Source organism: Chiloscyllium plagiosum, chromosome 14 (assembly GCF_004010195.1).
Source record: "Chiloscyllium plagiosum isolate BGI_BamShark_2017 chromosome 14, ASM401019v2, whole genome shotgun sequence".
NCBI lineage: Eukaryota > Metazoa > Chordata > Chondrichthyes > Orectolobiformes > Hemiscylliidae > Chiloscyllium > Chiloscyllium plagiosum.
Window position 1 is genome coordinate 51,958,214 of NC_057723.1, and position 16,612 is coordinate 51,974,825.

Below are 16,612 nucleotides of genomic sequence, written 5' to 3' on the forward strand. Positions count from 1 at the left end.
TACAGCATTTATGTTTAGGGTTTCAGTCAGTGTTCTGCATCGCTGTTTATGGAATCTCGAGTTTAATAATTGGAAAATAATTCTACTGCATGAGGTAACAATGACATCATCAGCAGAAAGAGGTTACAGGAGTATTTTGGCAGAGATGCAGAGGATGCCATTGTTTTGTGTAAAGTAAGTTCGTCTGAAGTTATCACATCAACTTTCTGTGTTGCTCTGTTGCAAAAATTAATGTTGAACAAACTCTCGCATCTCAGGCACTCTGTGAATGTTTAGTTCCTTATTTCCCACTGCATTTAAGTTCCTCCTTTTTCATTGTTTCATGACAGACAGGAAGTGACACATTGATCAATGATTGTGCCTGACCCTCCCGATTGGACACTCTGGAGGCAGGAAACATGTTTCCGCTGATGGGTGAGTGCCGAAACAGAGGACACAGCTTAAAAATATGGGGTAGACCATTTAGGACAGAGATGAGGAGAAACTTCTTCACCCAGAGAGTGGTGGCTGTGAGAAATGCTCTGCCCCAGTCTCTGGATTCATTTTAAAAAATTGGATAGAGCTCTCAAGGATTGTGGAATCAAGGGTTATGGGGATAAGGCAGGAACAGGTGACTGATTAAGGATGATCAGCCACGATCATAATGAATGGTGGTGCAGTCTCGAAGGGCAGAATGGCCTACACCTGCACCTATTGTCTATTATCAGTTCTATCAATATTGAAGTTGCAGTTTAAAATCAGGTGATGAGAAAAAAATAATTTTTACGCTATATTAAATTAGAAAATGTGATAATGTCAAATTGTAATGCTTGTCAAACATGAAGGATATTTTTAAAATCCCTGAAGACATGTTTATGTTTTGTATCTCATGATGTTGTAACGCCTCTGAAACAGGAACACCCAGGAAGTGTTACAAGATTTTTTTTTCAAAATAATGCAACAAAAATGAATGATCCAAAATTTTAAATTATACCAAAGTAATTTAAAAAAAAATCAAAGAATCAACCACCCTCCCCAACACTTGGACATATCTAATAAAAAACAGCCAATCAAGTGGTTGCACTTAAACAGTAGTGCAATTTCCTGCTATATCTTGATGTGCAGTTTTAATCTCTTGCACAACTTCCTGTTTCAGTGCAGAACAACTTTACGAGTAGCTAATGGCCTCTACGATACCACTGCCCTATGTTTAAACTAATAATCTGGACTTCAGAATTCCAGTACAAATGGCTCAACTAAGAATTATAATGTCATGAATTGCAATGGAACAAAACTGCAGTCCAGAAGCACACACTACATACTAACTATAAGCTAGCAGTATACTTAATGGGTGAATGGAAATTCAAAGCACAGAATATTGAGCAAAATTAATACAATTCAAAACAAATACAAGAAACATGTAATTGGATAATGTATTTAGGAAGTGATTTAAACTGAAAACAGAATATATTGGGTACTGCTTCCACATGCATGGAGACAACATCCACATCATCACTCAGTCCTTTCGCTATTTTTGCCATCAGACCTCTTGTCTGATATCCAGCGTCAGCCACAATTTATTCAAGGACCATTTTCCAAATCCATCACCTATGTAATTTTCCAACACAATGCTTCCAATTTAAATTACCCATCCATTGGATTACCTTCTATCTGCTTCCTTACCCACTTTTAACCTTCAGCAGCCTTACACTACACCAAACCAAAATCACTGCTCCTCCCTTTTCCTTCATCCAACATTTATGATCGTGGCTTTACATCTTGGGTCCCATGTTGAAGTTGCCTCCTTTAATCTATCAACTCCTTTAAAAAGACTTCCTCAAAATGTTAACGGAAAGAACTATACATGCAGTATATCAGAAACAAAACCAGAAATTGCTAGAAAAGCTCAGCAGGTCTGGCAGCATCTGTGGAGAGATATCAGAGTTAATGTTTTGGGTCAAGTGACCTTTCCTCAAATGGATCTGTTTCCATGCTGTACAACTTAATAACTATGAATATTTGTTTAACTCCCTCATAGATATCAACATTGACATTTGCAACTTCAGTTTCTACATCTCTTCGCTCAAGAATCTGTCACCTTTATCTGGTTGATAACACTGCAGTCTGAGTCACAGGCCATAGATGCAAATCTCCTATTGCCTAAAGTACACGTGAAACTTGAAAGAGTTCAGAAAATATGTACAAGGATGTTGCCACAGTTGGAGGAGAGGCTGAACAGGCTGGGGCTGTTTTCCCTGGAGCGTCGGATGCTGAGAGGTGACCTTATATAGTTTTACAAAATTATGAGGGGCATGGATAGAGTAAGTAGGCAAAGTATTTTCCCTGGGGTCAGGGAGTCTAGAACTAGAGGGCATGGGTTTAGGGTGAGAGGGGAAAGATATAAGAGACCTCAGGGGCAACTTTTTCACACAGAGGGTGGTATGTGTATGGAGTGAGCTGCCAGAGGAAGTGGTGGAGGCTGGTACAACTGCAACATTTAAGAGGCATTTGGATGGGTATATGAATAGGAAGGGTTTGGAGGGATATGGGCTGCATGCTGGCTGGTGGGACTAGATTGGGTTGGGATATCTGGTCGGCATGGACGGGTTGGACCGAATGATCTGTTTCCATGCTGTACATCTGACTGTGACTCTGACTCTACATGATCTTCCCTGATGCTTCAGTGTTGTAAATTGTGGGATTTTGCTGCATTCAAAATGGGTATCATAATTTTCAAGAGTGCTTCACTAGTAAATAGTTGTGTAACATTTTGAAATGCTTCAACATACCTCCAAGATATACAATTCATTCTAAAATCAAATTCATTTTTGAACTTTCATCCGTTGAATTGAAAATTAAAAAGATCCATACATCAAAGAACCTTGCAACAGAAATTTATTGTCATGTAGTAAAGTACACTTAAATACTTAACTGGAGCATTACAGAACAGAATGTGATGCTGTATCCACAGAAGGAAGTATTATATCAAATTACATGAAAAAATATATTTTTTATCAAACTTTAAGGAGTGTCTTGGAGGAAAGAAATGTAAACTATTATGGGGCTAGGGGTGTGGTGGGACTCCAGAACTTGGGGCCAAACCAATGAAGTGTGGCCACCAATTGGAGGGGGACTAAACTTGGGAATGCTCAGAAGCCAGAACAAGGGGCTGACAGCTATTATGGAGGTCTGTGCAATTGAAAAACATTGCAAAAATTCAGAGGGGAGGTGCCAGGGAAGGATTTGAAAAGAAAGTTAAAAATTTTAAAATCAAGAAACACAATAGTTAAGGAGTAAGCAGTTCCAGCAGTCACCTTTATAAAGGGAGGGGAATGAGGGGCACGGTGAGGGAGAAAGAAAGATAAAGAGAAAAGGACAAGAGGGGAACGAGAACAGGGAGGAGCACAGAGCAGACACGGGAACAGATAAGTGACTGCTTAGTTTCATGTTTAATAACTAAAATAAGGCAAGGAAAATGGCGATTCACATGAGACCTATTAGACTGATATATATTAGACCTACCCCTGTATTTTCACACTTAGTTTCAGCAGTTAGTTTTTAAACAATACTGTTTTGTCAACAATTAAGTCCCAACAGAAATTTGAGACAAAATCTTCAAATGACATGGATCCAATCCTAGTTAATATTTTTAATATACTTGGGACACATTCAACAGATTTATATCAGAACATTGCTGGTCATGTGCTTTGGAAGGCTTAGCTGCAGAGTTCATAGCAGGGTCAGAAAGCTTGGGTGGTGCTATTTTACACTTCTGGTGCATGCAAAACACCCATATGTTATCAGTTCAAGCAGAAGCAACAAAACTCTATTAATAAATCTAGAATTGATAAATCTGTGCTAAATTGCAAAACATTATTAAAGGAAACAAGAACTTTCCAGACTGGGGCTGCCATAGTGTTAAGGGTTTAGATGGAGAGGAATTTGTTAAGTGTGTACAAGAAAATTTTCTGATTCAATGTGGATGTACCGACTAGAGAAGGTGCAAAACTTGTCCTACTCTTGGGAAATAAGGCAGCCCAGGTAACCGAGGTGTTAGTGGGGGAGCACTTTGGGGCCAGCAACCATAATTCTACTAGTTTTAAAATAGTGATGGAAAAGGATCGACCAGATCCACAAGTTGAAGTTCTAAATTGGAGGGAGGCTAATTTTGAAGGTATTAGGCAAGAACTTTCAAAAGCTGACTGGGGTCAGACGTGCGCAAGTAAAGGAACGGCTGAAAAACAGGAAGCCTTCAGAAATGAGATAACGAGAGTCCAGAAAAAGTGTATTCCTGTTAGGGTGAAAGGAAAAGTTGGTAGGTGTTGGGAATGCTGGATGACTAGAGAAATTGAGGGTTTGGTTAAGAAAAAGGAGGAAGCATATGTCAGGTATAGACAAGACAGATCAAATGAATCCTTAGAAGACTATAAAGGCAGGAGGAGTGTACTGGAGGGAAATCAGGAGGGCAAAAAAAAAAGGGCCATGAGATAGCTTTCACAAATAGAGATAAGGATAATTCAAAGGGTTTTTACAAATACATTAAGGACAAAAGGGTAACTAGGGAGAGAATAGGGCCCCTCAAAGATCAGCTAGACGGCCTTCGTATAGAGCCGCAGGAGATGGGGGAAATACTAAACAAATATTTTGTATCAGTGTTTACTGTGGAAAAGGACATGGAAGATATAAAATGTAGGGAAATAGATGGTGACATCTTGAAAAATGTCCATATTACAGAGGAGGAAGTGCTGGACGTCTTGAAACGCATAAAAGTGGATAAATCCCCAGGACCTGATCAGGTGGACCCTAGAACTCTGTAGGAAGCTAGGGAAGTGATTGCTGGGCCCATTGCTGAGATATTTGTATCAACAGTCTCAGGTGAGGTGCTGGAAGACTGGAGGTTGGTCAACGTGGTGCCAATGTTTAAGAAGAGTGGCAAGGACAAGGCAGGAAACTATAGACCAGTGAGCTTGACGTGAGTGGTAGGCAAGTTGTTGGAGGGAATCACGAGGGACAGGACGTACATGCATTTGGAAAGGCAAGGACCAATGAGGGATAGTCAACATGGGAAATCATGTTTCAAGCTTGATTGAGCTTTTTGAAGTAGTAACAAAGAGGACTAATGAGGGCGGAGCGATAGATGTGATCTATATGGACTTTCAGTAACACATTCAACAAGGTTCCCCATGGGAGACTAGTCAGCAAGGTTAGATCTCTCAGAATACAAGGAGAACTAGCCATTTGGATACAGAACTGGCTCAAAAGTAGAAGACAGATGGTGGTGGTGGAGGGTTATTTTTCAGACTGGAAGCGTGTGACCAGTGGAGTGCCAAAAGGATCGGTGCTGGGCCCACTACTTTTCATCTTTCACAGAAGTGATTTGGATGTGAACATAGGAGGTACAGTTAGTAGGTTTGCAGATGACACCAAAATTGGAGGCGTCGTGAACAGCAAAGTGGTTACCTCAGATTACAACTGGATCTTGATCAGATAGGTCCAATGGGCTGAGAAGTGGCAGATGGAGTTTAATTTAGATAAAAATGAGGTGCTGCATTTTGGGAAAGCAAATCTTAGCAGGACTTATACACTTAATGATAAGGTCCTAGAGAGTGTTGCTGAACAAAGAGAGCTTGGTCATGTGATAAGAGTTTCAGTTCTGGTGTGACATCAGATATATAGGTAGTTATATATCCCAATAGCCAACGGACCACATCAAACAACTCGTTGACCAGAGTGGACAACATGTTGACCATGCTGAACCATCCTGTTCCTGAGATCTTCATACAAGTACCACTGATCTGAGTGTGCTTTTGGAAATCGTTGATTAAATAATCTGGACTATGCTTGAAACCAATTTAAATTCATCTGCTGGGCCTATTGAGTGATGAATGCTTGCATGCTAAAAGTTACATAAACACTCAGGGCTCTGTTTTATGGAGGCAAAAAGAAATTTGTACATATATTACAACTTGTTCAAAAAAATGCAGTCAAGGAGACAGTCTTGTTCCCCCTCAAACACTGGGGTGACTAGGGCATAGTTCTTCAACAATGAGCTCCACAGCATGGTAGCACTTGAATCCAGGCAAATATACACAAAAAGTTTTAGTCCCACTAGCACACTCCAGGAAAGTCGAATCTTGCTTTTCAAACCTCTGTTCTTTTGAATTCTTCAAAGGGAAAACACAAAATAAATCTAGTTTTGGACATAATTGGTAGGGTTGGGCTTGCTGTTGAGCATGATTGGTCAGCCACTCATTATTTTTTAAATCATAAGAAATCACAGTCCAGTGTATTTTGATTGTAGCTTGTCTCCTTTGAAAGACTTATTTGAAGCTCCCTTTGCAGCCAAAGAGGTGGCATTGCATGGGTCTCTCTTTCCAAGTATCCAATTAAGGTACATCAAGACATTGGTCTATATCAATTCTTGTAGGAAAAAAATACAATTTTGGAATTACAAAGGATGCATGCCCACATTACTTCAGTGGTTCTGACCCACAGTCATGACAGCCGCCTTTGAGGATGAGGAAAGTTCCAGATTCTAGCATACTGTATGTGCAAAGGTGCTTCTTAAATAAAAGTTGATTGTTAGGTTCACAAATCTTGAGTAAATATACAGGTTTTAGGTATGAGATACTATTGCTACGTAAGCAAACTGCAAGGGCAGTCCAAAAGGCCAAAAAAGGGCACTAGACTAAACCAGAACTGCAAAGACCAAGACTGGAGGGGGCAGGGAAAGAATGCTGCTGGGGTGGGGAAATGTGGATGAGCACAAGTGTGGTTTGAGAGGAAAAAAAGAGTGGTGGGGGCGATAAAAAAAAGAGACAGGAAGAAAGAGCTGTTTTCTGGAAAAGGAATTCACTTGTGTACTTCTATGGCTGGGGTGTCATTGTTTTATCAATCTGGTCATATACAGTGAAGCTTTCAGAGGAATAAATCAAAATGATAGGAAATATGGGTTTCTCCATGTCTGACTGAGTTTCAGTGCCATTTGATAAATGCTAAGTTTTAGCTCAGACTGTCTTGCTTACCTAGCATTGGTTTCCTGAGCTTGGTTCAACCTGATCATGTGACCACTCTGGCCTTTCAAATCATTTTAGTCAACTTCTTAGTGGGCCTCACTCAGTTCAGCAAGTGGTGCTCCAGGACTTTGATATTAAAAATAGAGCATAGAGTGACAGTTGTAAAGTCATTGGGTGGTTTCCCTGGCTTGGCAACAGCCATTCACCCATAGATTAGTGCCAAAATACTTGGTATCAATCTTGACCATGCATTGGTCAACTTGCAACACTGGAGTAGAGATCAGGAATAAATCAGACAGAGAAATATGCCGCCTGGGGTAGCCTAGTCAACACACTGCTTTACTTACCATAGTCTATCCAACAGCATTGTGCTGCTGTTCAAACTGGCTCAGAAGCAGCCAGAAAAAACTTGATCAATGTCTAACCTGGGAAGTCACCTGGAAGTTATCAAGTTCTGCGAATCCAGGGAATTACTAATGGGATAAAGCGTGGCATCCTGTGCCAACATCTACTGAATTTCCTGACTGCTGCAGCCAAAACGTCTTCACCAAAGAACTGCACAGGCTGATAACTAAAAGAACTCCCCCCAAAGAACCTCCTGCTGGTTTGAAATTCCACTAATTTGCTGGAACCCACTCCAAACCCATCTCCACCTCAGCTGACTGCAATCACCATCAATGGCAACCTGGTAATCAACCAACTTTCCAGGGAAAATCCAGGCAACTATCAACCGATTAAGATTGTTCCGGGAAAAATACAAGTGAAATATGAGGAACAGTTTAATTGTAACTGTGACCATTCTAATCAGGCCATCGTACGTACATACATTTAAATTGCTGCCCGAGAGGTCCACTGCAATTACAACCACTCACACTAGATCAGTTGAGTACATTAAATGGATTTTTAATTTCAACAATCTGCAACAGCTTTTTAGTTGTTTCCTAGATGGAAAACCTTCCACAGTGAGCAGTTAGTGCTGTAATGTCATATCAGCCTAAATTTGTTTGTTTGCGTGTGGTACTGAGCTATGGTCAACACTTGGAGGAAGTGGCTGAAAAACTTTAACAATGCCTTGTTCTATTACATATAAAAGGACATATCAGAAATTAGGTGGAGAATAATATTCAAAACACCCAGCAAACAAACTGCTTTCCTATGTACAGCTACTTGTTAAAAGTGCAATGGCAAGACTAATGCCACTCCCTCCTGTATTGCATCACTCATAATTCTAAAACTGAAAAATTAAGTGCTTTTCACAAAAAGGGAACCAAAATTTATGTTTCCTTTTTAAGGTCTTTCCCAATCTGTGACGGGGTGGGTAGATCTGTTTCAAAGTATTTTAAACACAGTTCACATTCTGTTAAAGAGGAATTTCTCTTCACAATGGTTGTGCAGTTGAAATTTAAAAAAGCAAACAAGTACCTACTGATAAACCTGGGTACTTTCCCCTCCGACTTTATTTTGATTTAATCCCTGCCCTCCATTTCAATTTTTTGGTCACTTAGCATTGCCCTTGTTGAGCAGGGCACTGCTTGTCACTGGCCACTCAGATGTTTCCTTCCTTCCTGGTGGTGGAATATGAAAAAAGATTTATGCACTCACTGTTCTTCACTGTGTCCTACACCTGCATACACATGACATGCGTGCTGGGGAAAATAAACTGTTTAGCAGTAGTGTAGAGTTTAAGAAAGGAAAACATATATAACCAGATTGGAATCTCAAGCCAGGTGAATAAAAAAAGAAAAATTTTAAACGTGGTATTTTGAAGAAAGGCTGTGCCTGTACATTGGGACATTTCAATGGCCCATCCCTTCAAGTGCTGTTGCTGCTGAATACACAAATCTGCAATCACAAACTTCCCCTTTCAAGGGTTACGTACAAGATATAGATACTGGTTCTTGATGCTCTGAAAATGTGCACACCTCTTTCACAGGAATTTGGCAGCGAAAGGTTCATGAATGATCATTACATAGTTTTATGCCCACATTATCTCAAATGTGAATAGTTTACCGTAGGATTCATCTGGTTTAAAAAGGAAAATGATTTCATTCCATCAGACCTTACAAGTGTACAGATTAATCTTTCATGAAAAAGCATTTGAACCAAGTAACTGCCTTACCAAGTTTAATATTGCCATCCTGAGTGAGTAGTACATTCCCTGCCTTTAAATCCCGATGGATGATTTTCTGGCTGTGAAGATAATCTACAGCTTCCAGCATCTGACGTGCAACAACACGAATTTGTGGTTCAGTCAGTCCACGGTCCAATTCTGCACACAACAAAAATCTAAATTAAATACAAGAATGAGTGCTCATAATTAAAGTGGGGTGGTGATGGTGATGATTGGGGTGGGCATGGAGGTCATGGTTTGGCTAAGAACAAACAAGCAAAAATGGATTTGGGAAAAACAGGGATGCTCCATTTGGCTCATAGGGATGATTCCTTCCAACAGAATCTGAAAATCAGACAGGGAACAAGACAGAGGTGTAGCAATGTTCGGATTCTATCACAACATACCTCAAGATGTTGCTGAAAAGCTTTCACGTCAGTGGGAATATTTGCCAAAGCTTTAGAAGCACAGAGCTATTCTGGAAAAGGCGGCATGAGGGGACTTGCACAACAGCAGCAGGGTTTTGATATTGTGTAGCTATGATTTTTGGACCAGTGTTGAACAAAGTCAAAAATACCAATGCCCAAATGGAGGATGGGGGGGTGGGGGGGATGCTCTTTGAAGGGTCAGTGCAGATTCAAATGGGTCAAACAGCCTCTCTCTGCACTGGAGGGATTCTATGATTCTAGCAAAGACCACCAGAAAACTGTACAAAACATACATGCAACCACTAAAATACAACCCTGGTGCCTATATTGAACTGTTGGGAAGAGTTTCCAAAATAAAATTGCATTATGTAGAATTTGGGAACTCATGCCAACACTGGCAGGGAGAGAAAGGGTAGCCTTGGAGAGCTCCTTTGAAAGCTCCTGAACACTTTTGCAGGGCCCTGTTATTCCTCCAAGTTTCTTTTAGAATTCTGATAATGTTTTTTTCCGAATGGAATTACATAACTATCAAAGTTAACAATCTTCCAAATATTGATTGTACAAAATAGCAGCTTGCTGCTTAAATCGTATGACAAGAGAGCTTACCTAACATTGTAGCATCCACTGCACCACCAGGACAGAACTCTATCATAATCTTTAAAAGGAGAAAAGAGAAAACAAGTCAAGTCAAGTCAAGGTGAAGTTTCCAAAGATATTTTACAGAAAGCTTTCACCGAAAAATGTGTACTGTATATTCTCATCAGTGCTTCCCCAACAAACTCTCTCCCCAATCACCTACATAATTAAGATATTGTGGTTTTAAAACATCAACCTCCTGATCATGCTGAGCCATCTAATGGTCAAATATATGATGTAGTATGACCTTACATCTCCATCTGAGTGAACTGGTGCAAGTTAGTTTGTGCCACAATAGAAAGAATCCTCTCTCAACAACAGGAGAAGGGGAGGCTTAGGAAAGTTAACATGAGAGACCATGAAACATCAAGTGATTAAAAATTTCCTAATCAGCTGGCAAAGACAACTGCGACAGTAAAATGAGCACCCATCATTTGTGGACAGTCACACAATATCTAGCGCATATGCAAATAGCTGCTACTCTGTGGGATGCAGGTCACTGACTGAAGCCGGCCAGTTGGAGGACTGATCCCTGTAGGTACTCTTTGTTGGTTGGATACGGACAACTAATTTGATCTCCAAGGTACACAACTGCTGGCTGTTGATTATGCAGCTTAATTAGAGTTTTTCAAACAGCAAAGAATTTTGGGAAGTTTCAGCAGCATACCCCCTTATAACATTCCAGATCAGGATAGCCAGCTTCAGACCCTTCAGGGAACCGGCCTCAATAAGCTCTGAACACTTGCAGCCGGTGAGAGAATCTGCCCAATTATCAACCGCGGTTCAGGGTAGAGCCTCACACTGGAAGCGTGCAGCCTAGGACTGCTTACCTTGTACCAGCAACTGGTGGGTGTCTCTTCTGTCAGCATAGCCAACACATTACACACTACTCTAGTTCATTCAGCCAGCAGCCGTGTAACCACTGCTTCAACCTAGATCAGAAGCAGTCACACAAACCTAACCAACTCAGAAGTCCTCTGGAATTTCAGAAACAAAATAAATGGAGCAGTTTCCTGATCCAATACATTTAGAACCTCCTGGTGTCTGCAGGCAAGATGTCCTCCTCAAACAAACAGCACAGTAAGACAGCTAATTAATCAGTCCTATTGTCACAGGATGCCCGAAAATTATCAGGCTCTCCAAAAACCCATGGCCCATAATAAAACACACTCCATACTTGATACATTGATAACAGCATCCCCCCAACCAACTGAGAACACTTCAGCAGTCCGGGACATTTGACCTCGGACCTTTGGGTGACTGTCCTCCAAGGTGGACGTCGGGATAGGCAACAACGAAAAGTGGCCGAACAGAGGATTATAGCTAAGTTCAGTACCCATGGGGATGGCCTCAACCGGGACCTTGGGTTCATGTCACACTACGGGTGACCCCACTGCACTATACATATATACACACACACACACACAACACATGCACCCTCTCACAGACTTATACCTCTTTATACTCATACATACACACACACTCGCACAGACTCTCATAACCGCTTCCCCCACCCCCCGCCCCCACATCCACATGCACACATATAAGTTTGTGGGGGGAATTTGTAATTGCAGAATTACATTTTACTTTGCTCAAAAACTGCATTAATCCATGTAAGATTCTGTCAATCTGTTTTTTTAGATTAGAATCAGTCTGACCATTGTGGCATAGACAGTCACACGTAGGGCACCTCATACCTTAAATGCATTATCTGGGCTGACATGGCACCAATTGTTAAAGTTCACTTGAGAATGTAACTTTTAAAAAAATTTTGCAAGTTACATATGCAACAACTGAAACCAACATGTCATTCTAAAAGATGAGAGATTTAATAAACAATCCAGGTATTTTGAAATATGTAATTTCAGTTACATCACACTAAACCTTTGCTATAAATTCTGTGTCTTATGATCTTATACTCCACAACCACCTGATGAAGGAGCAGCGCTCCGAAAGCTAGTGCTTCCAATTAAACCTGTTGGACTATAACCTGGTGTTGCGTGATTTTTAACTTAATACTAGAGGGGAGTTGCTGCTGAGTGAAACAGCACTTTGGTTGATAACAATCTTAATTTTGAATTGATTTATTGGAACATGCGGAACCAATAACATTTGAAGATACAAGCTGTATTTCTAAGTGCTGGATGAGGAGTCAGCACATCCAGATGTGCTGAAGCCTAGAGGCTAGAGAAACTATGTGGAGAGGACATGGAGGCTGGAAACAGCAGCTATCAGGAATTAATAAATAAAAGTGGTGCTGGACACTGTTGCAAAGCTGAAGCCCTATTTATAGAGTTGATATCAGCCTTTGAAATCTTGGAATGCACTGCACTAAATTTGCAGCTGGTGACAACTGGGGATATAATCCACAGTTTGGGATGCCCTGTGTTAGGTAGTATATACACAGATAAGAGGAAACCAGCATCTCTTTCTACTGTTGGTGGCTGATATGTTTGGTGTTCAGATTTCTGGTGCATGTGGGGAATGAGCTGCCAGAGGAAGTGGAGGAGGCTGGTACAATTGCAACATTTAAAAGGGATCTGGATGAGTATATGAATACGAAGGGTTTGGAGGGATATGGGCTGGGTGCTGGCAGGTGGGATTAGATTGAGTTGGGATATCTGGTCGGCATGGACAGGTTGGACCGAAGGGTCCGTTTCCGTGCTGTACATCTCTATGACTATTTATATCAACTTCAGTCTGGGCTGAGAGATGTTCAGTGGCCGACTGCCTGAAAAAGAAAATGTAAATTGGTTCAAAAACACTCATTTCCCATGATAAAGGGTACTTCCTCGTATCAAAGACTGTGCCCTGCCCCCGCTCGAGCAACAGTCAAGAACAGTGGTTTTGCTGACGAAAAGACTCTTTTCCCTTATTTGTGCTAACAGGACAAGCCAAACATCCTGTTTTGTCAGCGTACACCAGCTGCCATACTGGCTGAAAATGAAAATAACATACTGCTGTCTAAAATCACAATTTTTGCATGAAAACCTTAACTTTTAAGTGTCCACAATAACTAGGAAATGCAGAACACTTTTCATGAGCCTTTGCACAGAGCCAATTAAATACAGCATAAATGATCAGGACCCCATAATCACAGTTTAGACAATTGACATCTTGACATGTCACCACAAAAAGCTTGGCCTGCTGCCTACAGACAAAGGTAATTAAAGGCGTGTTCCAGCAAACATGCTCCTACCTAGTTTATATCTAGTATGGCAGTATAGCAAGTCTCAACATATATGTGGCTCAAAATCAAAGCACATACTGAATTTACTGTGGGATGTCTTAGTAAAATAGAGGGAGAAAAAGAATTAATGACAAAGTATCTAGCTGGCTGCCAACTGCATCTGCTTAATTAGAATTTTTACAGCACTGTTTAATACAACTAGAAGCGCCAAGTAACCCAATTTATTCCTCACTTGACGCATTCGCCAGATGCACTGTGCCAAACATCGCTCAGCCTCCAACAACCACCAAATCAAAGGTGCTGCTAGAATTATGGTATTTAATTTTATTTGAAACAAGAATTTTTGATATAAATGAGCACTTATGAGACCAAGTCTACACATGTGCAACCAAGCTCTCTGGAAGTAACAGCCACTGTTCTAACTAGCATCTTAACCCAGATGAATAAAGCTTTCAATTTATAAACAAGTGTGAGGTGTATTCATCATAGTCACATAACTACAGAGGGTGTGGTAGAAATCATATTTCAATAAACTGAAACACATGCAATAAGATACACTTCCAAATCAATTAGTTTAGGATGCAGGAGACTGGGATCGGTGGATTGGCTTCCTGTAATTGCATTGCTAAAAAGCAGCTCCCTTTCCATAACAATGGAACCATTCAAATAGGAATCTGCAAATCTACGACAGGGACAGTGGGACAATCAAAGCAATATAAACATCATTTGACTGCACACAGACATGACTTTGCCACAAATCAAACTGAAAGTGACTGTATAAAAAGCTTATGTAGGTAAGCCACCCACATGGTGTTTGTATCCTGCAACAATGAATGGTGGCCAGAATTAGTGCATGGGTCATCAAAACATGAATTTGCTTCACATTTGCCAAGGCTGCAATGAAAAGGAAGCATAGCTATACCTGTTTAAAGAGAAACTTTCATCTCTTCCATCTCTGTCATGTCCAATGTGAATAGTGACTTTAGACTTCTTACATTTGCAGATTAGCCAATGGTATATTATCAATGCAGAAAACTCATTTCACAATGGTGGAAGGTTCATACTTGAGAAATTGAACAGAAGACTAAAGCATCTTCAAATTAGTTCATCATTTGAGCATCTCAATAAAAAAAAACACTGTACCCCAACCGAGGCACTGCAGAGAACAGATAATGATGAGAACTTGATCCTTCAGTTATTGACACTAAATGGAATCACAACAGAGAGAAAAAGGGTTCCAGGCTGTACCCTCAAGCAATTTTCCAGAAAAGCTACTGGCGAAGAAGGAGAATCAACTGAGTCCTTGGACATGAATACAGTGTAGGTACAAGTACTGGAATCTCCGACATAAGCAACAGCACAACTGTCCAAGGTATCATACGCCAAGTTTACAAATGCAATCCAGCTGATAGTTGCTATCTTATGATGCTTAGTAATACAATGTCAGTGCAGCAAAAAGCATAAATGAGCTCATCTTGTGCTCCATGACAGATTTAATAGTACCTGATCAATTTTAAAAAAAAGAAACTTGCAAAAATAACATTAAAAATAGAACTAAAATTACATCTATGGAGAAACTGAGCTGCTGTACCTTCCAAAACTCTTATTAGATTCAGCTGTCAGGGAAAATACAGTAGAAAGAATGCAAGTCATCCTCGCAGATGGTGGCCTGAAGCAGCTGCATGCTCACCCAGTGAGTGGCCCCTGCAGAAATCGGCATTTATTTTCTCCTCAGGTTCTTAACTAATCAGGAAACAGCACGAGAAAGGAAGGTTCACAATCTCACTTACTTGCTACCATTACATGCATTATTTTACTCCTAATCCTTCTTCCCTGAAAGCTGTAACTTTCACATCTCATCCCTCAGATACCATTTCCAACCCAAAACCAGAAAAACTAAAATTAATCTTCATATCCGAAATTTACATCAATATATAAAAACTAAAGAAAACGGAAGTGGCAGGGGAATGTAAACAGAAGCAATACAAACTTCTATTCACAATTTCTTCCTCAAAAAGTATGAAATGTCTTCCGGCCAGCTTTTTTTAAAAACCATTTTATCATTTCATCCAAGTGCATAAAAGAAAACTTGCAGTCAGTAACCAAAAAACTTACACACAGTTTACAGTTTATTTCTTCTTTCGGGAAGAGACAGACCACTCCCGATGCCTTTGAGACAAAATGTCAATGTATACCGAGATTATAACAAAGCAGGTTGTGGGAGAAACCATGCATTTTTATATAGAGTACTAATTAAACAGCCCTTCATCAATTCCAATCTGAATGAGTCCAGTTAAAAACTAAAGCGTGGCAAGAAAGCATTGATAGATACATCCTATAGAGCATTCCTGAATTTCTCCTTGAACTTTGTTCTTCCAGAGGTGAAAACTTGACAGGTCACCAAGTTAGCATAAAGAAACTGCTTTCCTTAAGCCAGGAGTGAGAAGGGGTGAGTGATAAGAAATTGTAAATACCAAGGCTCCAACTTGAAATTTTACAAATTTTATTGACACAATTCAAAGCTTTCCATCAAGTTATTTATAATTAGAGATGATGCTGCAATAAAAATCCTTAAAACCTGTGTTAAGATCAATGATAATTCTCAGCGAGTCACACCTGACTGAGATGGCGGAAGACTGGAGATTGGCTCATGCAGTGCCAGTATTTAAGAAAGGTGTAAGGAAAAGTCAGGGAACTATAGACTGGTGAGCCGGACATCGATGGTGGGCAAGGTGTTGCAGGGAATCCCCAAGGGTCAGGATTTACATGTATTTAGTAAGACAAGTACAATTAGGGATAGTCAACACGACTTTGTTCATGGGAATTCCCATCTCACTAACTTGATTGAGTTTTTTGAATAACGAACAGAGGACTGACGAGGGCAGAGCAGTGGACATGATCTATATGGACTTCAGCAAGGTGTTTGTCAAGGTTCCTCATGGTAGTCTGGTTAGATCACATGCAATATAGGGACAACTAGCCATTTGGATACAGAACTGGCTCAAAGGTAGAAGACAGAGGGTGGTGGGGGAGGGTTGCTTTTCAGACTGGAGGCCTGTGACCAGTGGCATGCAACGAGAATTAGTGCTGGGTTCACTACTTTTCGTCATTTATATAAATGATTTGGTACAGAGTCCGAGTCATAGAGATGTACAGCATGGAAACAGACCCTTCAGTCCAACCCGTCCATGCCGACCAGATATCCCAACCCAACCTAGTCCCACCTGCCAGCAACCAGTCCATATCCCTCCAA

At 40.5% G+C, this 16,612-nt stretch overlaps 1 protein-coding gene across 2 annotated transcripts in view; it reads right to left on the reverse strand.

Moving 5' to 3' along the window:
• The window catches only part of stk10 (serine/threonine kinase 10), a 110,888-nt gene that overhangs the window by 52,460 nt on the left and 41,816 nt on the right, over positions 1-16,612 (reverse strand). For both annotated transcript variants that reach the window (XM_043703803.1, XM_043703802.1), the window contains exons 3-4: positions 10,140-10,188; positions 9,115-9,264 (exon numbers count right to left, since the gene is read on the reverse strand). In XM_043703803.1, coding sequence (XP_043559738.1) covers positions 9,115-9,264; positions 10,140-10,188 — 199 coding nt within the window. The remainder of the gene's footprint in view (positions 1-9,114; positions 9,265-10,139; positions 10,189-16,612) is intronic.